Source organism: Lithobates pipiens, unplaced genomic scaffold (genome assembly GCF_037356315.1).
Source record: "Lithobates pipiens isolate NorthernLeopardFrog02 unplaced genomic scaffold, aLitPip1_a1.2 Scaffold_30, whole genome shotgun sequence".
Classification (NCBI taxonomy): domain Eukaryota; kingdom Metazoa; phylum Chordata; class Amphibia; order Anura; family Ranidae; genus Lithobates; species Lithobates pipiens.
The window spans coordinates 84755939-84781770 of record NW_027507791.1 but is presented as its reverse complement, the minus strand read 5'-3'; the positions used below and the strand labels follow the sequence as shown (position 1 = coordinate 84781770).

General features: G+C 43.9%; 1 protein-coding gene across 4 annotated transcripts in view; it reads right to left on the bottom strand.

Moving 5' to 3' along the window:
* The window catches only part of MAPKBP1 (mitogen-activated protein kinase binding protein 1), a 253694-nt gene that overhangs the window by 165971 nt on the left and 61891 nt on the right, over positions 1 to 25832 (bottom strand). Inside the window, exon 1 of one of the 4 annotated variants that reach the window (XM_077464527.1) lies at positions 23497 to 23633. The exons of the other annotated variants lie outside the window; for them this stretch is intronic. Coding sequence (XP_077320653.1) covers positions 23497 to 23526 — 30 coding nt within the window. The 5' untranslated portion in view covers positions 23527 to 23633. Of the gene's footprint in view, positions 1 to 23496; positions 23634 to 25832 lie in introns of those variants that run through there. 4 annotated transcript variants of the gene reach the window in all.

Below are 25832 nucleotides of genomic sequence, written 5' to 3'. Positions count from 1 at the left end.
TGCTGGTACCTCACGCCAGAGCAACATCACACTGGGTCTTATATAAGGCATGTAATGAAAATTGAAAGGTTCTATTTAAAAATATCAATATTTTGGGGGGGGGGGGGGGGGGGCGGGAACCAGGGAAGGTAAAAAATAAATAATTAGAATTTTTCCATCATACTTACCTGTAAAAATCCTTTTCTTGGAGTACATCACGGGACACAGAGCAACCATAATAACGACTATATGGGTTATACGCCACCTACTGATGGATGGACACTGGCTGATAGTCAAACAGGAACTCCACCCCTATATAACCCCTCCTAGACAGGAAGGACCTGGTTTTGTAGCAAAGCAATGAATATACCAAAAAAGATGGGAGGGACCTCTATGTCGCGTGATGTACTCCAAGAAAAGGATTTTACAGGTACCGTATATACTCGAGTATAAGCCGAGATTTTCAGCCTCTTTTTTGAGGCTGAAAGTGCCCCCTCGGCTTATACTCGAGTCACCGCTGTCTGACTGCTCGATCAGCGTATCGAGCAGACAGACGGCGGACATTAAAATTCAAAAGCCGCGCCTCCTTCTCCGCCTCCGCCTGTGATAGGCGGAACACTGAATTTCCCAGCAGTCAGTGTTCCGCCTATCACGGACATCCGCTCATTCTCATACTACGGACGAGTATGAGAGGATGTCCGTGATAGGCGGAACACAGGCTGCTGGGAAATTGAGTGTTCCGCCTATCACAGGCGGAGGCGGAGGCGCGGCTTTTGAATTGTAGAATGGCCGCCGAGAAAAGCGGCGATCCTGGAGCGGCGATCCATCGGCACGGCACGGGACGGAGGAGGCACGGGACGGAGGAGGCTCGGGACGACGGCGGCTCGGGACGGAGGCTTGGGACACAGGTAGGCTGGACACACACACAAGGCTGCACGGACACACACACACACACACACACACACACAGGGATGGATGGATGGATGGATGGATACACACACACACACACACACAGGGATGGATGGATGGATGAATACACACACACACACACACACACAGGGATGGATGGATGGATGGATACACACACAGGGATGGATGGATGGATGGATGGATGGATACACACACACACACACACACACAGGGATGGATGGATGGATGGATGAATACACACACACACACACACACACACACACACACAGGGATGGATGGATGGATGGATACACACACAGGGATGGATGGACGGACACACACACAGGGATGGATGGATGGATGGATGGATGGACACACACACAGGGATGGATGGACTGACACACACACAGGGATGGACGGACACACAGGGATGGACAGCCATGTCTCACCCTCGGCTTATACACGAGTCAATAAGTTTTCCAGTTTTTTGGGGGTAAATTGGGGGCCTCGGCTTATATTCGGGTCGGCCTATACTCGAGTATATACAGTAAGCATTATGGAAAAATCCAAATTTCTTTATTGTACACCACGGGACACAGAGCAACCATAATGATGACTATATGGGATGTTCTAAAGCAATGCCCTTGAGGGGAGGGAGACAAAAATCACAGAAACTGCCACCCGAGAAGGACTCCTTCTGTCTCTAAAAACATACTGTGGTCAAAGCAGTATCCTCCGTGGCCTTGATATCTATCTGGTAAAATTCTGATAATGTATGAACAAAAGACCACGTAATGGCCTTAAATCCTGCGCCACTGACACCTGATGGCAGATGAGTGCTTTTACCAAAAAAGGGGAGGGGGACCTTGCCCTTTCAAGCCATAGGCTAGAAAGAGTAAACCAGCAAATCCAATGAAATAGATAGAACCCAGGATGGGCCTCCTGCCCATCCTGGGCTCTACTGGCACCTGTACCAACAAATCAAGTAACTCTGACCACCAAAACTAACTCCAGAGTATGCACTGATCTAACTCCTGCCAACAAAGGATCAGAACAAAGGCAAGACATTGTCTTTTTTTTTTTTTTTTCCAAGAAGATTGACATTGTCTTTATTTAAGTGAAAACTAGACACCATTCTAGGCAAAAAATGGATGAGGATGCAACATCACCTTATGATGTGAGACCAAGAATGGCTCCTTGCATGAAAGGGCTAGAAACTCTGACACTCCACTTAGTAAAGTGATAGCCAAAGAAGCCACTTTCGAAGATAAAAGACCAACAGAATTCCCGGATTGGTTCCAAAAGTGGACTCTGCAAGCATAGTCAAGATCAAATTCAAGTCCCAAGGACACAAGAATGGCCTGACAGGTGGGACTGTCTACGTTACGCGCTGTATGAATCAAGGAGTTTGAAACAACAGCCCCTGGAGGAAAAAAAATGTATAGGGACGAGCCCTGACTGTTAACGGTACTTAAGGCCAATCTCCTTTCCTCTGCCGATTGGCGAAAGAAAGAGAAAATCTCCCACTCACATTTCTGTGGGTGCCACTTCCTGGTTTCACCCCAAAAAAAAAAATATTTCCAAGTCCTGTAAATGAAGTTCCTTGCGGCGGGCTTCTAGGGCTCAACAGTGTAGAGATACAGGACTCAAGACCATTAGGTCCCACTGGACTGGGAGTATCCCAGGAGCGACGCCCACAAGACTCGCTATGTCAGTGTACCAAGCCCATCTGGGCTAATTCGGCTAACATTATTATCAGTGTTACCCCCTTCTGGATTCTTCGCAAAAGAAGTGGCAGTAGTTGAAACAGAGGGAAAGCATCAAATGAGAGAACTGGTCCCTATGGTGTTACCAGTGCATCTACCCCTATTGCCAGTGGGACGCTTGTCCCGGACACAACCTGTTGTAGAACTTGGAATCTAGTAGATTCACCTGTATAGTTTCCCCTGTCACTATTCTATACCTGGAATATGCTCTGACAATAGAGACAGGACTTGTGCTGTCCCAGACAGAATGTGGTTCACCTTCCTGAGCTGCATGACTCCTGGTGCTGCCCTGGTGGTCGATATATATGCCCCTGCAGAGGCTTTTTCGGATGAACCTACCATAATCCAGAGCAAGGCAGACTTGGCCAAAAGCTCCAAGATATTTATGGGCAGTATACTCTCCTGTGGAAACCAAGTCCACTGAACTGTAGCCATCCTCAAACCAAATGGAGAAACCGGCCTCGGCGGTTATTATCTTCCAATACCTGAAAGGAAGAATTCCACCTATTAGATTCTGAATGATCAACCACCAATGCTTAGCTGTGCAACACCCTGAGAACAGAGGCCTTCAGAAATCCAATGCCTGGATCTTCAAGTTCCTGACAGAGAGAATGATCCTTTACCAAGACCTGGAGTAGGACTGTACATAAGGAACATGCTTCGACCTAGATACAGCTTCCTACTGCAAAAGTTATCAAAGGAAAATCTGGACCAACTGCTTCCTGAGAAAAGGTTATTGAGCTATACTGAGATTGAGATTGCTCTAAGACCCCACGCAAGGCCAAGACTGACCAAACTAATGAAGGAGCGCGAACCACCTCAGAGACCGCTCTAAAATCTTATGGTCTGAGATACTCTCAAACACAGCAACCTCAGATGCCTCCCTCACTTAGGAGGGAAACTTGGGCAGTCTCTCTTTCAAATACTAACCAGGTTTGAGCCAAGATCAGGCGCCATAAGGGCTCAGATCACCCTGATGCCATTGGTTCAACAGGAGACGTGCCAGACCACTGAACCTGAGGGTGGTGGCACCTTTCCAAGTAATTTAGTTGTCTAACAGATACATAATAAAGTGACTGTATTAGACAAACTAATACGCAGTTCCACAAGAATGCAGGCCTACACAATGTTGGTCTACCACTATACAACCTCGTAGGTATGCAAGTATGCAGGTAGCCAGGTATGCAAACATGCAGGTATACAAATATCCTTGCCATTCATGTATCTATGTATGCAGCTTAAGGCAATAAGCACATATATAAGTATCCCAAGGCAAATAAGCACATATGTATGTAACCCTAGACAAATAAACCCATACGTATATAGTCCTAGGCAAATAAGCACATATGCATAAAGTACTAGGCAAAAAAAACAGATATGTATGTAGTTCTAGGAAAAATAAGCACATATGTATACAGTTTAATGCAACTAAGCACATACAGTACATATGCAGTACAAATAAAAAAATGGCAGCATAAATTTAAGCAATATGCTTTTATGGACGCATGTAGGTATGTGCTTAAGCAAATATGTGTTTAGGCAAAACACGAAAAGTGCATGTCTATGCAAACACGCACTTACGCAATATGTGCCCATGGAGACCTGCATTTACGGAAGCAAGCATGCGTTTATGAAACGTGTTTATGCAACATATATTATGCAACACGCATCTATGCAAACATGTGTCTATGTCAACATGCATACACACTTATGCCCACAAGTCTATACAAACATATGCTTAAAAAAAACCTGCGTTTACGCAACATGCGTCCACTTGGAGGTGCCCTGGGGGGGGGGGGGGCATGGGGCTGCATGCTGGGCACCACCCGCTTGTTGGGTGCGGGGGCCACGGGGCGGGGCCCTATGCGAACATGTGCCTATGCAGGCTTATGTTTTATGCAAGTAAGCAAACATGTAAACTATGCTGCAGATGCTCACTGCACCTGGGCCCATACTAGTTATAGTCAGGATTAGCCAAGTACATCCAATGCAGCCTTCTATGCTGTTTCAACAGACAATGGCCTCTTCCACAACTGTGTGACCTATCCTGCAACTTGGGGCTTCAAAGTCGCCTGACAAGTCGCACCCCATGATTTACAATGAATACCCTTCACATCTGTGCGTCTTTAAGACGCAGCGACCTCAAAGCAGCCACTGCCCCACTCTGGTCCGAACCTTGGCAGGACAGACCTCAAGTTTACACAGGCACTACTTCACATCGCTGTAAACTCGCATTAAAGTTGTGGCCAAAATGCACGACTTTCAAATCGCACTGCAGATCTAATGCATGCTATTCTAGAGACAACTCCTTCAAGTGCACCGATGTCCATGGTCTTCAAGAAAAAGTGCTTATGCAACATGTAATCAACATCTATGCAAAACATGCGTTTAGGCAACAAGCTTGCAAGCATGTATACTATGCTGCACTTGATACTAGTTTTTACTAGTTTAGCACATATGCATGCCACACAACCTTTTCCTGCTTCAGCGCCTGCAGACCAAATGGACATTATTCTGAAGTTTGCCAGTATGCACCTGTTCAACTGCACCAGGCCCCATAATATTTTTGTGCCAAAATGCACAGTATTCTGGAGACCAGACACTTTACAGTGCACTGCTAGGGATCAACTTACAGTTGTACACTCCCCCCGGATTAAGCAGTAAGTATGCAGTATATAATCATGACTTGTCTGGCCACACATTTCTCCCATAGTAACTACTCATAGTTTCTTAGTATCCATGGGCTGGTGTTATGTCTCCAGAGGCCTGCTGAACCTGTTGCTACATGGCATGGCCGCCCTTCCAATTCCTGCCTATATAAAAATAGGCCATACTTCGTGAGCCTGGGCCCTCTAGTAGCTGGAGGAGAAACAGCAGCCCATGCGATCAAGAAGTACACAGCATGATTAAACAGCACACTGCCCCCAGTGGTCACTGGGACAACAGTCCGATAGATCTCTTTTTTTTTTTGAAAAAGAGAAACTGCAAAACATGCATACTTAACATTCCCGCTGCAGGACTCTGAACATAATAGGAATCCAATTCTTCAAGCATCACAGCGAGCTTTGTCATAAAAGACCTTCAGGGACTGGGTCCCCCTTAAAGTGGGGTCCACTCCCCTGGACCTGTATAGCACCCTGCAGGAATGCACCTTAGTCAGAACAAATACTGCGTAATGGAACTGCGGTTCTGTAAGACAGCATTACAGGCAAACCTAGAGGAATCTTCTCTCCTTCCAATGAGGCTCAGCTACCATCCATTTTGTCTGACAGCTTTTTTGAATGGATCCGAATGAAGTCCATGATTCTAAACAGAACCGTCCAGACCTCCAAGTATGCTCCAAGAGCACATGTATCACATCAAAGACCATTACACCTTATGCCGCGTACACACGTAGCGGACTATCCGGCGGACTTCCCGCCGGACTTTCTGAACAGGCTACTTGCCCACAAACTGCACTTTTTCAGCAGACTAATACGACGTACTAAGTCCGCCGGACTATCCGCCGTAATTTTGAAATGAACGGACTCGCCCACACACGCGGAGGAAAGTCCGCTTATTTTGAGCACGTCTCCAAGTAGCCAGGGCCAGCGAAGGAGGCGTCGCTGGCCCCGTCACCTGGTAAGGACTTAAAGGGGAATCCCTACGCCGAAAAATCGGCGTGGGGGCCCCCCCTAGCTCCACATCAGACCCTTGTCCGAGCACGCTACCCGGCCGGCCAGGAAAGGGGGGGACGAGCGATCGCTCGTCCCCCCCCTTCCCTGGCCGGCCAGGTAGCGTGCTCGGACAAGGGTCTGATGTGGAGCTAGGGGGGGACCCCCACGCCGATTTTTCGGCATAGGGATTCCCCTTTAAGTTCATACCAGGTGACGGGGCTAGCGACGCCTCCTTCGCTGGCCCCGGCTACCTGGAGATGCGCTCAAAATGAGCGGACTTTTCTCCGGGCGGGAAAAGTCAGTTCATTTCAAAAGTGCGGCGGACTGGCATACACACGGCCAGATTGTCCGCCGAAATGCGAGTCCGGCTGTAAGATTGGAGTGCAAAACTACTTTCTAAGTCCGCCGTACTTTTGGATTGTTTGATCTTGTGTACGCGTCCTTACAGACACTGACGAAAAATCCTTTGGTGCTTCCTGTGTAGGAGGAGCTATATAGGGGTGGACTTCCTGTTTGACTATCTGCCAGTGTTCATCCCCCAGTAGGTGGCGTATATCCCATATAGTCATTATTATGGTTGCTCTGTGTCCAGTGATGTACATTAACTGCTTAGGGATCGCCTCCTGTACATATACGTTGGCAGAATGGCATGGCTGGGCACAAGCACGTACTGATGCGTTGCTCTTTAAGTGCCCAGGCGTGGGTCGGGAGCGCACCACGGGCGGCACGCTCCCGACCCGGTCCCGAGCTCCGTGACCGCGGGACCAGCAGGCCCAAATCGCCGCTGGTGTCCCACGATCGGGTCACAGAGCTGAAGAACGAGGAGAGGTCTGTCTAAACAAGCCTCTCCCCACGCTTCCTACTGTGGCTGTCACCGATCGTCTGTTCACTGTTATAGGGAAAGACGATCAGTGACGTCACATGCCAGGACCCGGCCCCCTGCAATAAAAAAAAAAAAAACACAACGTCACACACAACCCCTCTTCGCCCCCTAGTGGTTAACTCCTTCACTACCAGTGTCATTTACACAGGAATCAGTGCATTTAAATAGCACTGATTTCTGTATAAATGACAATCGTCCCAAAAATGTGTCAAAAATGTCCGATGTGTCCACCATAATGTAGCAGTCACAATAAAAATCGCTGATCGCGGCCATTACTAGTAACAAAAAAAATAAATAATAAAAATGCTATAAAACTATCCCCGATTTTGTAAACGCTATAACTTTTGTGCAAACCAATAATCGCTAATTGTGTTTTTTTACCAAAAATATGTAGAAGAACAAGTATCGGCCTAAACTGAGGAAAAAAAATGTTTTTTTTATATATTTTTTGGGGATATTTATTATAGCAAAAAGTTAAAAATATTAAAAAAATTTTTTCAAAATTGTCGCTCTATTTTTGTTTATAGCGCAAAAACTAAAAACCGCAGAGGTGATCAAATACCACCAAAAGGAAGCTCTATTTGTGCGAAAAAAAAGGACGCCAATTTTGTTTGGGAGACACGCTATAGATTTTAAGCTTAACTCAGGCTGTAATACATAAAACTTTAATATAGAGCTGTTCTTGCAATAGAAGTCTCCAAAGTAGAAGTACCCAGAGTCATCCAACTAGAAGACAGAGCAGACTATTTGTCCAGGGCACACAGTTTTAGCAGCAGCTTGTGTACTTTTGCATAAACCTGTAACATTTCTCATCTGTATGACAATTCCAGGAATTCAGAGTTTTTTCTTTTTCTTTTTTAGGAAACCTGCACAGATGAAAATGTGTACGCTGCCGTCCTTGACCTCTGCTTTGGACTGCAAACATGCTAATCCAATGGGTTGAGTTGCAATTCAGGAGTTCAGGCTTCTCTTCCATTTTGTTGCCTGCCTCCATAATTCAGCATAGAGCTGAAGCCAGAGACAAGCAGGCACCATAAGCATCAAATCTAAGGATCAATTGTAGTGAACAGAAGTAAAGCAAGGGAATCAAGCGATGACAGCAGACACTGTTTTTGGTACCAACTCTATATTGTATGTTGCTGCCTGCTTTAATCCGGCAGATATGAATTATTCAAGTCTTCCCAATTACATCACTAATGGATGCAAAATCAGATTATACTGGAATAAACAAGCTTCCAATTATACTTAACACTTGCAGATTTAATAGGAGAATTTTTTTTCCTATTATATTAGAGTTCGTTCACACCTTCCCCAATGGGCTGTGTTGGGCAAAACTGCCCAATGCAGTCCCAACACTCAGACAATTTGTGCCTTATGTGTTAATGTTTTAATGCAAAAAAAAAAAAAAAACAAACCCATAAACCAGGACATGCATTTTTGCTCAGAGCATTCTATTGCGCTGCCACACATAGGCTTGAACAGTAAAAAAATAATAATAATAATTTAACACAGCCTAACTGCAGCACTTGTGGTATGTGCATATAAAACACATCTGCTAGTGTGAAAGCACCCCTACAACAATACTGACCCCCCGTTGCCTGCCCAGCTGTGATCAGAGCATAGGGCATCCAACACTGCATATACACTACATTATCAAAAGCAGGGCTCAAGTCCTGTGGGAATGCATGGGAATGGAGTTCCTGTACTTTTTCCACAACAGGAACTCAGTTCCCGTTAGCAGCCGTGTCCTGCAGGACTTTGAAGTATGCGAGCTGTGTGACAGGTGCTACACCAGCAGCCGCCGACAGCTCACAATAGTAAGTGCCGCACACCAGGGATGGACTGACCATTCAAGCATTGCCAGTAGGGGGCCCCATGGCAGCTTCCGCTTCGATCCACCTGTCAATCACAGCTAGCTGACGGGTAGATCAGATCCCTGCTGCTAAGAGATTGTATTTAGTCAGATCTCTCGTGATGCGCTCCTCCCCGCTGGCCCCTCCTGATTTTCTGTCTCCTCATCCTCTCCCCCCCCTCCGTCTCCTGCATACTTGCTCTGTGTGTCCCGCTGAATCCCCCCTCCTCTATCTTCAGTGCCATATGATGAGAGAACCCAGAAGAGGAGGAGCACAGCTATTCTGCTCACAGGACATGCAGGGAGAGAGGTGAGCTGAGGGAGGAACATCAGTTTGGGGTGGTAAGCTGAGCACAATACCTGGAAAAGTTTAATGCCAGGAGGGAAGTTTATGTGGAAATATGTGAAGGGTTGGAATAGCAGCGAGTGTGTGTTGGAGTCCTGCAGAGTTTGCAGCCCCCCAAGCTTACATACATCTCCTAAGCAGGAACACATCACTATCTCCCCAAGCATTCTGTCCAGATAATGTGCAGTTAATTTATGACCTTTCCGTTTAACCCTGTGTTATCCATTCTCTGTTCAATGAAAAGTGTAAACTCACCACATAAACACTCTATATACAAAATAACTTTCCCCTATAAAGATCAGAACATGATGTTCCCATTTGCATGGAAGCACAATTGAATGAATGCTGATTATTCAGAGGATTACCGTATTTATGTTTATTGAGGATTGTTTTTTTTTTGTTTGTTTTTTTATGTACTAACAGTTAAAGCGGTTCTCCACCCTAAAGTGGAAGTTCTGCTCATGTGATCCCTCCCCCCTCCGGTGCCACAATCAGCACCTTTCAGGGGGGAGGGGGGTGCAGTTACCTGGATAATCCAGGTATCTGCACCCACTTCCGGGACAGACCGCTGCAGATGCCCCGCCCCCCCGTTGTGTTCTGGGAAACACACAGTTCCCAGGACACAGCGGGGACCAGCAGAGACGCGCATGCGCAGTAGGGAACCGGGCAGTGAAGCCGCAACGCTTCACTTCACAATTCCCTGACAGAGGATGGCGGCGGAGGCAGCAGAGAGACGAGCGATTGCTCGTCATCTGCCACAGACATCGCTGGACCCTGGGACAGGTAAGTGTCAATTTATTAAAAGTCAGCAGCTGCAATATTTGTAGCTGCTGGCTTTTAATATTTTTTTTTTTTTAAGGTGCAGAACCACTTTAAGCTTCATACACACTATACGAAAATTGGATGAAAAATACCAATTTGAAGTGTTTGTGCATATGAGCGTATCATTTTTGTTTTGGTGGGGGAGTGGATCTTGGGTGGGAGTTCCCACACTTTTTTCCCCAGGACCTGGCCCCTGATCAAAAGTATTGAGACACCTGCCTTTACATGCACATGAACTTTAAGGGCAGCCCTCTTAGTCTGTAGGGTTCAGTATTGAGCTGGCACACCCTTTGCACCTATAACAGCTTCAACTCTTCTGGGAAGGCTGTGCACAAGGTTTAGGAGTGTGTCTATCAGAAGGTTTGACCACAATCGCATTTGTACGGTCAGACACTGATGTGGATGAGAAGGCCTGGCACGTAGTCTCCGCTCTAATTCATCCCAAAGGTGTTCTATTGGTTTGAGGTCAGGACTCTGTGCCGTCAAGCCGAACCCCTGAAAAACAACCCCAGACCATAATCCCCCCTCCACCAAATGTTTTGAACCAGTGCACAAAGCCAGGTGCATAAATACACGAATGAGCGAGTTTGGAATGTGCATGTAAAGGCAGTGTCCCAATACAGTGTATGAAGGTTTACCTAGAACATCAGCACTTCAGTGAAAAAATAAAAATGGCAGTTCAGTCCATATGCATATTCACAAACACATTACTATTGTTTAAAGCGGAGTTCCACCCAAAAATGGAAATTCCACTTTAAGAGAAGGTGACCCCCTGACATGCCACGTTTGGTAGGTCATTGTTTTGAGGGGGGCGGAAACCCTCTTTTTGGAGGGTTCCAACTCCCACTTCCTCTCGGGGCACCGCAAGTAAGTTCACCCTTTCCCCCTCAGCAATCATCTGGTACACGTCACAGGTCCAAGACGCGTGCCCGGCCAATCAAAGCGTGCAGCGCGGCTCGCGCATACGCAGTGCGTGCCTGGCTCTGAAGCCTCGTCCCCCGCATCGCTGGACCATGGGACAGGCAATTGTCTGATTATTAAATAAGTCAGCAGCTGCAGTTTTTGTATTTTCTTTTTTTTGTCCGCATTAATTCGTTTTTTTTTTCTCAATTGCAAGTTCTTATATACCATCACAATCTAATGCCGCGTACACACAATCAGAGCTTTTGTCAGAAAAATCTTGGATGGTTTTTCCGATGGAATTCCGCTCAAGCTTTGGTGCTTTTTATGCCTCTAAATGCTGCTCTTAAAATCCCGACCTAAATGCCTGACATGCATAGCCATATAGGCTAACACAGAATGGTGTTTACAGGCATAAAAAAAAATTAAAAATGATATATACACCGTATGCCTTTAAAATGCAGCACTTTTTTATCCCTGTCCACTTGAGACCTAACCCAACTAAGGCCGCGTACACACGGGCGGACTGTATGGCCTACTTAGTCCGTCATACAATCCGACGGACAGTCCGTCCTACTTTCGAATGAACGGAATTGACCACACACGGATGCACAAACAGTCCGTCGAAAGCTTGCGCGATGACGTGTACAGCACGTACGACGGGACTAGAAATAGGAAGTCCAATACACAGCAATGCAACCTTCCGCCGTGTAAATCCTTTCTGAGCATGCGCCATTCTTAGTCCGTCGAACTAGCCTACTCACGAGCGGATTGTCCGCTGAAACCAAAGTATGACGGACAGAATTACGGAAATTCCGAAATACTTAGTACGCCAGACTGCACGCTGAAAAAGTCCGCTGAAGCCCACACACGAGCGGACTGTCCGCTGAAATGTGTTTCGGCGGACTAAGTAGGCCATACAGTCCGCCCGTGTGTACGCGGCCTACAATGACATTTCATGCAGACTCTTTGGGTTTTATTTACATCCTTTGTTGCATCTCAGTGCTGCTAATCTCTTGAAGCCGCTTTCTGTCTACATGTGAGCATTTGCTGCATAGTATTTCCCAGAGAGTACTACCTGATGGTAAAAATCATGGCTGTGTTGTTTAAACAGACTTGCAGTCTGTCCCAGAAGCACATATATGACAGGGCGACAACATAGTAGAACTGGGAAAGCAGAAACAGCGCTGTCACCCTTTAACAGGAAGTGCCTGAACAAAATCCTCATTTTAATAAAAATCTACAGATTTAAAATAAAATAAAAAAAATATAACGTAAACCTGCTTCTGAAATTACATTAATGTGTTGAAGCTTATGAGATTTTCGTGATTGGGCTTAGAGCTACTTTAACGCTGAATTAAACCCTCATGATTTATTACTATAATGCAGCTACATTCTTGGTCATGCTGGACCTCGGGAAAATCGGGGCGCTGGTTTGTGTGAGATAGTCGCTGACCAACTCTCTGGAGTGCTGGAACATTGAGTATTTTAACCGTTCCTGCAAAATATAAGTAACAAAGAGCAAAAAAAAATGCATTTATTTTTTTGTTTTTGTTTTACCATAAATACAGACTGGCTGGATTACAGTAGTAAACCACAAGAGTTCAAATTGGCTTTAACAGGAGGAGGGGAAAAAAAAAAAAAAAAGACCTACTGGAAAATATTTTTTTTTTGTTCAAAAATAACACACAGGCTACTACTTTATGGAAAGCAACTGGATATTTCCAAGAATACACAAATCACAGAGAATGTGCACCTAGGGACACCAGGATTTTGTGGCACAATTCCAGGCATCAAATGCCATTATATTAACTCCATGTGGTCGGGCGCACCACGTTCTGCTCTCACAGGCCATACAAAAAAGATAGCACTGGAACAACCCGGCTATGACAACCCCCAACAGATCGGTTTAGAGATTTCATTAAATGCATTAAACTGCTGAAACTAATCACATGGATGAAAGGTTTCAATTAGAACTGTCTTTTTGACCTTGACAGATCGAACAGACTTTCCGCATTTTGTCTGAACAGCGCACGCAGATAAACAGTTGTCCTGCTTTAGTACAATAAAAGCACGCTGGAATTATTCCAGAGTACCCCCCTCCCATTTGCTGGCTGAGATGACCTATATACTGTATATCACTCTCTGGTCCATACACCAGAGGAAGGAGGAGGAAAAACACAGATGTGAGCATTTTTAAATATCTATCTGTTAAAAAAAAAAAGGGTCGATGGACCAAGGTGATAAATCTGCTCACTTGGCCTCACTTGATCCTCCCTTAGAAAAAAAGACGAGCCAGGATAATTAAAAATATAGATCACAAGGAGATGTTATATATCTTGACTAGCAACACTTGAGACAAGTAACCCCATCAGTATCGGCACCAGACTGCAGATAAGACAAGCTCCTACAAGACTTCATTATTGAACTGGCTATTAAAAAAAAAAAAAAAAGACAATTTTTACAGATGATTAAATATAAATTTTCAATGAAGAGTGAAAGTTTTAATCCAAATGATTACAAATGAACGAAGGGGCAGATCTAATTTGTGTCACTCATAAAACAGGGTAGCTGGCTCCATCAGATCATTCGCAGTTTTAACAGTAGCAATTGCCTAGTGTGGTAGTCATTTACATTGCGATAATCATTTTTCACAAACATTATCAAACAAGCTATAAAAAAATAAAAAAATAAATACATTGGCTTTAGATACTGAAGCCAATAAAAAAAGTTGTTTTCTTCATGAAGTTTTTAGTGCCATTAATTAACAACAAAAAAAGTGCAAAAAGTGAGCGAGTCCCCACAGGCCCTGACCTCGAACCATAGAAAATTACTTAGAACCACCAAATAAATAAAAAAATAAATATTATATATATTATATATATATATATATATATATATATATATATATATATATATATATATATATATATATATATATATTTTTTTTTTTTTTTTTTTTTTTTTTTTTTTTCTTTTTTAGCAGAGATGCTAAAGAATAAAATGGTGATCGTTGCAATATTTTATGTCACACGGTATTTGCGCAGCAGTCTTTTAAACGCATTTTTCATTTTTCAAGAATTTAAAAAAAAAAAACGAAACAGTTTTTCTATAATGTGAAAGATGAGGTTACGCCGAGTAAATAGATACCCAACATGTCATGCTTTGAAATTGCGCACACTTGTGGAATGGCGACAAACTACGGTACGTAAAAATTTCCATAGGTAAGGCTTTAAAAAAAAAAATGTAACGGTTACCAGGTTAGAGTTACAGAGAAGGTATTTTGCTCATACTCCGACGATCGTGGCGATAACTCAGATGTGTGATTTGAACACAGTTTACATTTGGGAGCACGACTTACATATGCGTTTTTTTTGCTGAGCGAGCATGCAGGGGGGGCGGGGCACTTAAAAAATAGAAATTGAAATGACCCTTTTTGGGAAGTAGACATTCTAAGGTATTTAGTATGAGCCACGGTGAGTTTTTTGAAGTTGTAATTTTTTTTCTCCACAATTCTTTACAAAAAGAAGATTTTCTTTTTTCACAAAATTGTCATAAGTTATTTCTCACACACAGCATATGCATACCACAAATTACACCCTAAAATACATTCTGCTACTCCTTCCGAGTATGGCGATACCACATGTGTGAGACTGTTTCACAGCCTGGCCACATACAGAGGCCCAACATGCAGGGAGCACCATCAGCCATTCTAGGGACATTAATTACACATTTAAAATATTTTGACTACCTCTACACGTTTGAAGGCTCTGGAGCACCAGGACAGTGGAAGCGCCCTAAAAAATTACCCCATTTCGTAAAGCAAACACCCAAACGTATAATCTATGAGGCATAATGAGTCTTTTGAGCGTGTCATTTTTTCTTCCACAAGTTTTTGGAAAACGTGTAAACAAAATGAAAAAACAATTTTTTTTTTTTTTTTTTACACAAAGTTGTCCATTTATAAGATATTTCTTACACATAGCATGTACATAGCAAAAAATACAACCCAAAATCGGCTACTCCTCCTGAGTATGGCGATACCACATGTGTGAGACTTTTACACAGCCAGGCCACATACAGAGGCCCAACATCCAAGTAGCACCATCAGGTGTTCTAGGAGCCTAAATAGCACATTTGACTACCTATTACACATTTGTGAGACACTGATGGGCACTGTAGTGGCACTGATGGGTACTGTAGTGGCATAGATGTGGCATGGATGAGCACTGATGTGGCACGGATGGCTGGGCATGGTTGGAGCATTGATGGAGCATGGATGAGCCATGGATGGAGCATGGATGGGCAGAGATGAGCTCTGTAGGCACTTCAGGTCCAGCCCACAGCGCTGCTGCACCTGGTTCCTTCCTCTCCTCACACACTAACGATCGGTTCGTTGAGAGGGGAGGAGCTGAAATGGACATGCTCCGGTCTGTTGACAACTGATCGCTCTGTCATTGGACAGGGGAGATCACGTGATAAAGGGCCAGCTATGGCTCGGTTGACAACTGGTAAAAATTGGGAGTAAACTTCTGTGCATAATTTTTACCTATAGATAAGCCTATAACAAGGCTTACTTATAGGTACTGTAAATATCTCCTAAACTTGTACAGTAAATATCTCCTAAATGGTGCAAGGTTAGGAGATATTTACTGTACATGCAGCCAGTGACGTCATCGGCCCATGTGCTCTGGAGTAACGTTCACCTGGGAGTCCTGTGCTGTAAACTCGCACAGCCGGAGTCCGCAAACCTGGAAGACCAGTGAAGATGGAAGCGCCTTCAGAGGTGACAGCATGGTGCTGGAAGGCTTCATTCTAAAGTAAATTTCACATTATGCTATTGCCTTGTGGGATGCAAAAAATAAAAATAATAAAATAAAAAAAACAGCAGTTTACTACTGCAGCAGCTCTCCTAATAATAACCTGAGCCCTACCTTGATCCAGCGATGTTGCATGAGAGCCTCGGTTGTCCGGGACTCTCCCTCATTGGTTGAATCAACAGAGGGCGCCACTGGCAACCCTTCAGCACCTGAAACATGACCAAACGCTTAACCATTTACAGGTACCATGAAACTTTTCCCTTTAAAAAGTGGTAATACGTAATATCGCTCTACTTACCTGCTCTGTGCAATTGTTTTGCACAAAGCCATCCTGATCCTACTTTTCTGAGGCTCCCCAGACTCCTCCTGTCTTCAAGTTCCCCAGCCCCTCTAACCCAGTGAGGAGGAGGGTGAGCGAGAGCAGTGCCGCCGCTCTCAGACACAGGATGGATATCAGGCTCAGGTAAGCATTTAAAGTGGTTCTAAAGGCTCAAGGTTTTTTACCTTCATGCATTCTATGCCCTATTCACAGATTAAAAATAGTTTGCATGGAGTGTGTTTAATGCTTGTGACATGCACCAAGAGGTGTAAATTAGGGCTGAAACAACTAATCGACATAATAGACTAGAGTATAATCAACTATTTTCATAATCGATTAGTTGGTCAGCTGATTAGTTGGCCTGCATGCATAATGCATTATTTGTAGAGCTGGGAGATTTTCCAAAAAAAAAAATAAAAGTCTGCGATTTAAAAAAAATTTCACATCAAGTTTTTTTTTTGGACACTGCGCCCGTCCTGAGGAGCTGCGGGCAGAAGTTTTTAGACTGGGGGAAATATAAGGCATTACAATTACATTTAAAGTAAAAGTTTACCCCAGTATTGTTCATTATATATAAAATAATAAATCCATGAAAAAAAAAAAAATAAATAAAAATAAAGTCTCAGTCTCTAGTACTAGTACTACTTTAAATATAAAATATTTATTTGTACTCCTGCAAATGCGCCAATACCTAAAAGCCAATACCTTAGTGGTGAAATTTCAGCCTGTACAAAAGGAATGTGCTCAAATCACAGTGCAAAGAATCGCATGTGATTGAACAGGAGTGCCATGCGATTCCTGTCCAAATTACATGCGGTGCCCCACCCCCTGGTGTGAAACCAGGCTTATCATTTTGTATGAGTCCAAATCGCACCACACGTCATCGGTAATTGGTATAGGCGAGTACATGCGCACAAGTATTGGTACTCGCTCTAAAAAAAAAAAAAAAAAAAAAAAAAAAAAAAGGTATGGCCGTTTCCCTACTTTACATATGAACTAAATTATACACTAAACTTTGGAGGTTTTTATCCAATTAATCAAAACAATAATCGGCCGAATAATCGATTATGGAAATAATCATTAGTTGCAGCCCTAGTGTAAATTGTAGGTAAAAATAAATCTTCTCCACGACATTAAATCCCTATTCCATAGTCATTCTTGGATTTTGAACACAAACTAATAACCTTGTGTGAGCCTGGAAAAGCGTACCAGTCTACTATACAAGTCTCCAAATCTGATAGTATTGCTGGAAATCCATATACCACTACTGCAAGATTAGAAAGCTGTAAATGTCATGTGTTATGTGTTATGTCACTGCCACGTTAGTTCTGCCAGCTGTAAACAGGCATGGGAATGTATTGTTCTAAGACAGGAAGGGGTCCCTTACATGTACATTTTCACAGCAATGGCACCATCACCAGGGCTGCTATGATCACAAGTGCTGCTAGAAACAAAAGTAATCACAGGAAAGAAAGCATATGGGGTACAAAGCTGTGATGAATCCAGAAAATCATACCAACAAATGAGTATTTCTCACTGCTGTCTGTTCATGAAAAAAAGAAAGAATTCTGGTTGGTTGCTATCAGTTTTTGTATTTTGGGTATTACATTTAAAAAGGGATAATTACCATATAGACAAACATTTTATAAAAACACAAGTTTTACAAATAAAGCTAAACTGTACCCCTTGCTCATTTACTTTCCTCTTCAGCACTCTACTGAAGCCCTGTGTCTTCTGCAAGCACGGCTGAAAATCATCTAGTACTTCCAGGTATGGGGAAGCATGTACCCTCCTCCTATAATGCAGGGCACTGGACTAGTGACCAATTATGAAAACCAGAGCACCATCACATGAATATTTTGGTTGGGGTTGTGACCGAAAATGGAGTGAAAAGGTAATATTAAAGTGGCAAGTACAAAGGGTCACTGACACTGTCACTTTGTCCCAAATGGGTTAGAGCAGGGGTCCCCAAAACCTGGGCCGCGGACCGGTTCCGGTCCGTGGGCCTGTTGATGACCAGGCCGACAAAATAAGGTGAGTGGCGATTGCTGTCCAGACAGGACTATCGTCCTTTCCCAGCTCTCTCACCCTGCCAACAATGTCATCCTATCAGCAGGGCATGAGAGGAGCTGGAAATCTGCACAGAGAGAAGAAGCTTTTTATATTAACAAGCGGGTAATCACCCTGTTTACATAAGGAGCTGGGCAACTCCATCCAGATCTGCAACTCCTCCAGTCGGTGGGATAGGAACCCCAGGGAGAGGACACACGGGCTGGTAACTGCCTCTACCCTGCCAAAGGTCGGACTGTGCAGGGGAGGTAGAGCGTGAAAGGGGGCAGTGTGATGTTATAGAGAAAAGGGGGAGGGGGGCATGACTGTAAGGGGCACTGTGATTAGGGGGGGGGGGGGCTGTGATTGTTAATAGCACTGTAATATAAAGGGGAACAGTGATATAAAGGGAACTGCACTGTAAGGAGGCACTATAATATTAAGAGGGAACTGTGAATATCCCATTGCCCACCCCCGGTAAATTAGCAAAATCAGTTAATGATGGAAGTACAAGGAGGTTGCATTTTAAGCTTCATCCAGTATTGAGCTAGTAGTTCTGTGTACATCAAGTAATCCTAATGAGGCTGTCACCAAGTAAGCCTTCAAGAGCAGATTTAGGCAGCATTAGGCGCTTACAACACCATAGTGGGGCTGAGGGTTTGGATAGTACGGTGCCAAAGCAAGAAGGTAAAAGTGAACAGATAAGCATGAAGTGTTGGGAAAGAGAAAAGGGAAAAAGAATAAATTATTAACAAGGGGAAGTGGGGGTAAAGTGGGTGAGGGTGTTCCACCATGGCTCAGGTGGTACGGTAGGGGCAGCATCCGAAACCCAGCTGATAACTGTAGAAGGATAGTCTGAGCACAGACCAAGATGCCCAGGTTTTCTTGAATTGTTAAACCAGACCAGACCATTCGACAAAGATTGCCACCATAGTACTGTACCTCTTATCTCTGCATTTTGCATGCCAATCACCCCCAGCAACAAGTTTCAAGCGCCAATAGCAGTAGGCTTGGCCAAGCACGGTGATTAGAGAACCAGACAGATAAGGGTGCAGAACAAATATATTGTGCAGGATGCAGCAGAACAGAGAAAAAAGAAAATTGAACCCTCAAAATGTACAGCTAGCGGGAAGGAGCAATACGTTTTAAAAATAAATATTCTAAATATGTACATCTTGGACATTCCAGGGATAATCGGGCTACCTGAACACTATAGTTGTCTCCTAGAAGCAGAACATGACGGGCAGTAGGATGTAGTTTTGCTCAAGGGCCCTCTGGAAGTCCAGTATGATATTATGCCAAGAGAAACTACAAACTGCATAAGATACAGATTATAAATGGGGATGAGCTCAGGCGTGTTCACATGGAACACGTGCAGAGCCCGCCAGGAAGTTGGCACAGAGTTGCGCTAATCACAGGCAGGGAGACATTGCCCTGATGTGCGGCAGCAGAGATCGGGAAATGTCTCACTGCCAGTGATTAGCGCAGCTCTGTGCCAACTTCCTGGCGGGCTCTGCACGTGTTCCATGTGAACACGCCTGAGCTCATCCCTAATTATAAATTCTGAGGACTGGCTCAATTCATTCAACATGAGGCAGCCCAGTGGCTAAGTGGTTAGCACTTCTGCCCGGCAGACTAGGTTCACTAGTTTGAATCCCAACCACGGCATTAAATGCCTGAAGTTTGCATGTTCTCCCTGTGTTTGCGTAGGTTTCCTCTAGGTACTTTGGTTTCCTCCCACACTCCAAAGACAGGCTAGTAGAGTAATTGGCTCCTGTCTAAATTGGCCCTAGTATGTGTATGAATGAATGCGACCTTAGATTGTAAGCTCCAAGAGGTCAGGGACCAATGTGAATGTACAATATATATGTAAAGCGCTACGTAAATTGTTGGCGCTATACAAGTACCGGTAATAAATAAAATAAGTAGATATTTCCTATATAGCAATCAGCCCAGAGTAATGGGGTTTCTGCTTACATATAAGTATACAATACAAATTCACATAAAAACGTTCCAACTTTGCTGCAATGGATACAAAGCAACACACAAAAATTACCCAAAATTAAATGATACAACAGACCTGGAAAAAGGGAAATTCAAGCTGAAAATGATCACAAATCTGAGTGTTTGAGATTTTTACAGTTAAACCATGGACTTCATAATTAAAAAAAAAACATAAAACAAATAGAATTGCAAAAAAAGTTCTTTGGAGTACAGGGTGTGACACCCTGGGAGGCACCAAATCGTCTACATTGCCTTATTAATCCAGTAAACTTAATTCCACAGTCTGCAATTCTCTTTGTATTACTGTAAAGGGTCCTAAAACAATTGTACAGCAATCTGAGCAAGTGCCATGAGCCTGTTACCATGGTAACACAAGTCTAAAAAGAAACTGGATGTCTGCTCATACGCTATAATTATAAAAAAGTGCAGAAACGTGAACGCCCACTAGGATATTTCTGTAGATTTAAGGAGGTCCTAAAAAAGAAAAAAAGAAAACAAAAAATTTAAAATAAATTTCAAACTGAAAACAATGTTTTGGAAGGAGCCAAAGATGAACTCATGCTCTAAAGCCGATGGCACTAGAGAACATCTGTATCCCAGGGGTCCTGCTATCCTCCGCATGCGCCTACTGCCACCATAAGAGTATAAGGCAGCGTGTTGCGTTATTGAAGAGCAGATGTGCAATAAAAAGAAAGGAACAGAGGAGTAACATCAACTCAATAAAATTTACTCCTCTTTCTGTAGCACTGTTTAAGCTTTAACACTGTTAAAGCATCCACACTGCAAGGGTTAATTGCTTGTTTAGGTCTAGGGGACCAGGTAAAATGGTTTTACTTACAAGACCCTCCACTCCCCTAGGCTCCTCCGCACTGCTAGACTGGGCAGGTGGGCTACTTGCAGTGGAGATCTCCAGTGTGTAGTTTGATGGGCATGGGGGTGCGCCACCTTGCCCGGTCTGACAGTAACCCACAGCTGAAGGAAGAGGACAATTGTCCTTTATAATAAGCAACATTACTGACCCCGATGGTGATCATAGTATTCTCTATTTATAGTGTGGAACTCTTTCGATTTGAACACGTGAGTGCAATGGTCCATTTTACTTTTAACTGAATAAAGTTTTTACGGTGCTATATGGATGCACTTTCCCTTTCTTTTCTTTTTTTCTCTTTATATTTACGCTTACCTCCGGTTTGATTGACAACTAAAATACTGAATCCTCCCAAGATTGAGCTGTCAATGGCCATCTTAAAATGTCACTAAACCCAGGACCCTGCATTCACTATATCGGGTCTCCCACAGTAAAGAACATGAGACGCAATTATTTTAGTAAATATAAAACTGCTAAATACCTTTTCTCATCAGCAGCTCATTTTATCGATCAGCGTCCAGCAGAGAAATGGGTAAAGCTTGTAAGAAGAGTGATTGCAGGACCCCTGACCCTCTATCTGGGCAGTGCTGATTGGCCCTGTTCTGATCACATGCTCCCTCCCAAGAAAAATAAACAACACTTTCAAGCAATACACACCAAACTGAGCATGTGCAGCTTGCCCTCAAGGCTCTGTTCTATACTATAAGGAGATGGGTTGGGGACAGAGGAAGAAGGGGAGGATCAGAGAAGACAGGATAAAACAGCTTTTTTACACAATGCAGAGGATTAACCCCTTAGGTTCCACCGTGAGTATAACAAGCATGCTTTACTGCATATACACACTGATTTTACTGTTGTGGGTTTAGTAACACTTTAAGTTGGTAGACAGGGAGGTCTCAACTAGAGCAAGAAATGTAGACATATCTGCACAGTTGTATCGACAACGTACTAGCACTGCAACCTTTATTGATCTGATGGAGCCAATAACCAGATGGAGAAAATCTTGTCCCCTTTTCACTGCAAAAGGATTTGATGGCATTCATTAGCCATCTACTCTTGCAATTCATGGAAGCAAAAAAAAGTGCAAAGCAAGGAGTAAATGCTGATATAAGCAAGAGAGAATTTTAGGCTAAAGAAAGTTACTTGCAGCGCATGAAATGTACAACTTTGTAGGGGCTCATGTACACTGCATCTCAAAGCAGCTCACAGAAACCTACAAGCTTTTGAGCTCTCTTATTCTGCCTGAAATCTCCCCTCCAATGTTAGCCAATGTGTCCATGCACACTATGGCTTTTTCAGTTTACAAGCGTGAGAGCTTACAGGCAAAAAAACCCCACCAAACTCACATTTTTGAGAGGAGCTTTCGAACAGAAAAAAATGACAAAGTGCCTGAAAACATGTAAAAAAAAAAAAAAAAAAATAATAATAATAATAATAATAATAGGAAAAATGAGCTGAGGGGAGGGAGGGTTTGTGAAAAAAAACGTGCAAAAGAGCCCAAAAAAAGTACACATTTCTTCAAGCGGAAATAAAATAAACGTTTTTGTTTTGTTTTAGCTGTAGTGTGCATGAGCCCTAAAGTGATAAAAATAATAAAGGAGAAAGTGATCACTTGACAGTCCAATCAGCCAACAGTGCTAGTTGGAGACCAAGCTGCATTAACAATTGCAATGGGCAAACGTGGCTGTGCAAAACACAGGACTGGCCGCACAGAATGACAAATCCCCAAGACTACAACTATTCACCTATGACGTTTTCACCTTTATATTTCCCATTGAGTCCAGCTTCAAAAATGCATGCAAAGAATACACTGTCCAACATATTAAAACATACAGTAATGCAGGAAACAACCACCAAAATATACTTTAAACACAAGAATAAATTGTCTGTAAAACTAAAAAGGTCAAAACACACAAATGGGGGAAATAAAAAATAAAATAAAAACAAACAAAAACAAACAATAAAACAAAACAAAACTCACAACACTTATGCAACCATATGAACAAAATCCAAGGGGTACCAATTCAGCTCAACCAAAATAAACATTACGCTGAAATGTGATTGTAAAGTTTTTTTTTTTATATCTTTCCTAAAAGTAACTCCCCCCCCCCCCCCCCACACACAAAAAAAAAAAAAACTAAATCTGAATATAACATTTATTTACATTTAAATAAAATGCTTGGAGTAAAAATAAAAAAAAATACAAAAAACACACATGCATGGACAACCCAATCTTCCACATATGCCACAACAGAAAGCTGTAGAACTCATCATGCGAAATGAGTAACTTGAACAGAAAACACACACACACACACTTACTTACTTTCACACATGTTTTCCTGGGAGCTGCCATGTTGATTAGTGAAAATCCACAATTCTGACTACAAGCCAATAGTGGTGAGAAGAGATCCACCCATTGTAACCCGGAACACAAGTCCTCAGTGCCTTCGAAAATTCCAAGTAACTCAAGCCCCTGCTTGTAGGTCTGCAGGCTTCTGCACAAGCCCAGCTCTGCAATTATTATTACAAGTGTCCCAGACTGCTGCCGGAATACACTGCCTCTTTATAAATAAACAGTCAACTGTAAATATATCTGGACAGGCTGTTAAAGGGGCGGCTGACAAACTGCCACAGGAATCCCACAGAGTTTAAAGACGGTGTGATGACTTTAATGATAGTGGGAGTGTAGAGTGTTAACAGCCTCTAAAAGCCTCGATAATCCTTCCAATTTCTGTTGTTTCACCAAAAAAACTCCCCTTTCATGTAGTTCAAACAATTATTTAAAGGTGATGGGAAAAGCTATGCCTGGCCCTTTAAGTAAACAAAGTGTTTAGATAACCTTAGAAGTGGGCAAGATGGCCCTTGAACAAAGATAAAAGCACAGTTAAAAAGGAGGAGGGGTGGGGTCCTGCATAGAGGGGGACTAACCATCAACCAATCAATAAGGTCTAATATGACCTTTAAGGCAGGTCATAGATTGAGAAAATTTATTTCCTGCAACCACAGGTTGCAGGAAGAAATTTGCACGATTCCCATCAGCACAGACAGTGCTGGCAGGGTAATCCCTCCTGCCAAGCAAACGGAGGTAGGGAGGGGGGTGGGCAGCCACCCCCGCCGGGAGTAGACAGTGATTATCGTTAACAGCTATAGCAGCCGATTACAATAATCATAAGTGAATCCAGCAGGCTGCTTGCACACAAGTTGATAATCAACTGGCACATGCAGTCTGCTCATTAATAATTCAAACCATGAATGGGCGGCCTAAGGGTAGGTAGTGTGGCTTATTAACCACTTGCTTACTGGGCACTTAAACCCCCCTCAGTCCCAGACCAATTTTCAGCTTTCAGCGCTGATGCACTTTGAGTGACAATTACGCGGTCATACAACACTGTACCCAAATGAAATTTTTATCATTTTTTTCCCACAAATAGAGCTTTCTTTTGGTGGTATTTAGTTACAGCTCGGAGTTTTATTTTTTGCTAAACAAACAAAAAAAGATGCAAAAAAAAAAAAAAAAATCATGTTTTAATAGTTTGTTATAAAATTTTGCAAACGGGTCATTTTTCTCCTTCATTGAAGTGCGCTGATTAGGCGGCACTGATGGGCTGCATTGGTGGGCATTGGTGGGCACTGATGGGCTGCATTGGTGGGCACTGATAGGCTGCACTGGTGGGCACTGATAGGCATAGTTAAGGCGGCACTAATAGGCACAGATAAGGCGGCACCGATGGGCACAGATAAGGCGGCACCGATGGGCACAGATAAGGCGGCACCGATGGGCACAGATAAGATGGCACGGATGGGTGGCACGGATGGGCACTGATAGGTACCACAGATAGATGGGACTGATGGGCACTGATAGGTGGCACTGATAGGTGGCTCTGATAGGTGGCACTGCTGGGCACAGATGGGCGGCACTGCTGGGCACAGATGGGCGGCACTGCTGGGCACTGATGGGCGGCACTGGGGTGCAGCACCTTTGAGGCAGATTGGGTGGCACTGTGGGTGGCACTGTGGGTGGCACTGTGGGGTGGCACTGTGGGTGGCACTGTGGGCACTGACGGGGGGCACTTACTTTTGCTTTTATTTTATTTCAGGATGGCACTGCGGGAGGCAGGTGGGCACAGGCAGGTGGCAGGTGGTCCCTTGTATTGATGGCCGTGATCGGGACTGATGTCCCGATCACGGCCGCCGGCGATCAGCTTTTTTTTTCTCTCCTCGCGCTGTCAGTGCGAGGAGGAATAATAGCCGATTACCGGCTCCGTTCTATCACATGATCAGCTGTCATTGGCTGACAGCTGATCACGTGATAAGGGGTCGGGATCGACCCCTTACACGGATCGGTGATCAGGCGAGTCTCACGGACTCGCCGATCACAGAGCGCGCCGCGCGCGCCCCTCAGGGGGCGCGCAGGCCGCTCGTAACCGGGACCACGTCAATAGACGTAGTCCCGGAAATGTAGGTCCGCGCTAATGCCGTCATTTGGCAATAGCGTGGATCTGTAGTGGTTAAAATCGCTCACTTTTTTGTACTGCATTAAGGCTGGGTTCACACTGCTGCGATGCGGGAACACTGCAAATCTACTGCGGGTTCCCGCATCGCATGCTTCCCGGCGGCAGTTCACACTGCCCTATGCGAACTGCTGGGAGTGTCAGTGAA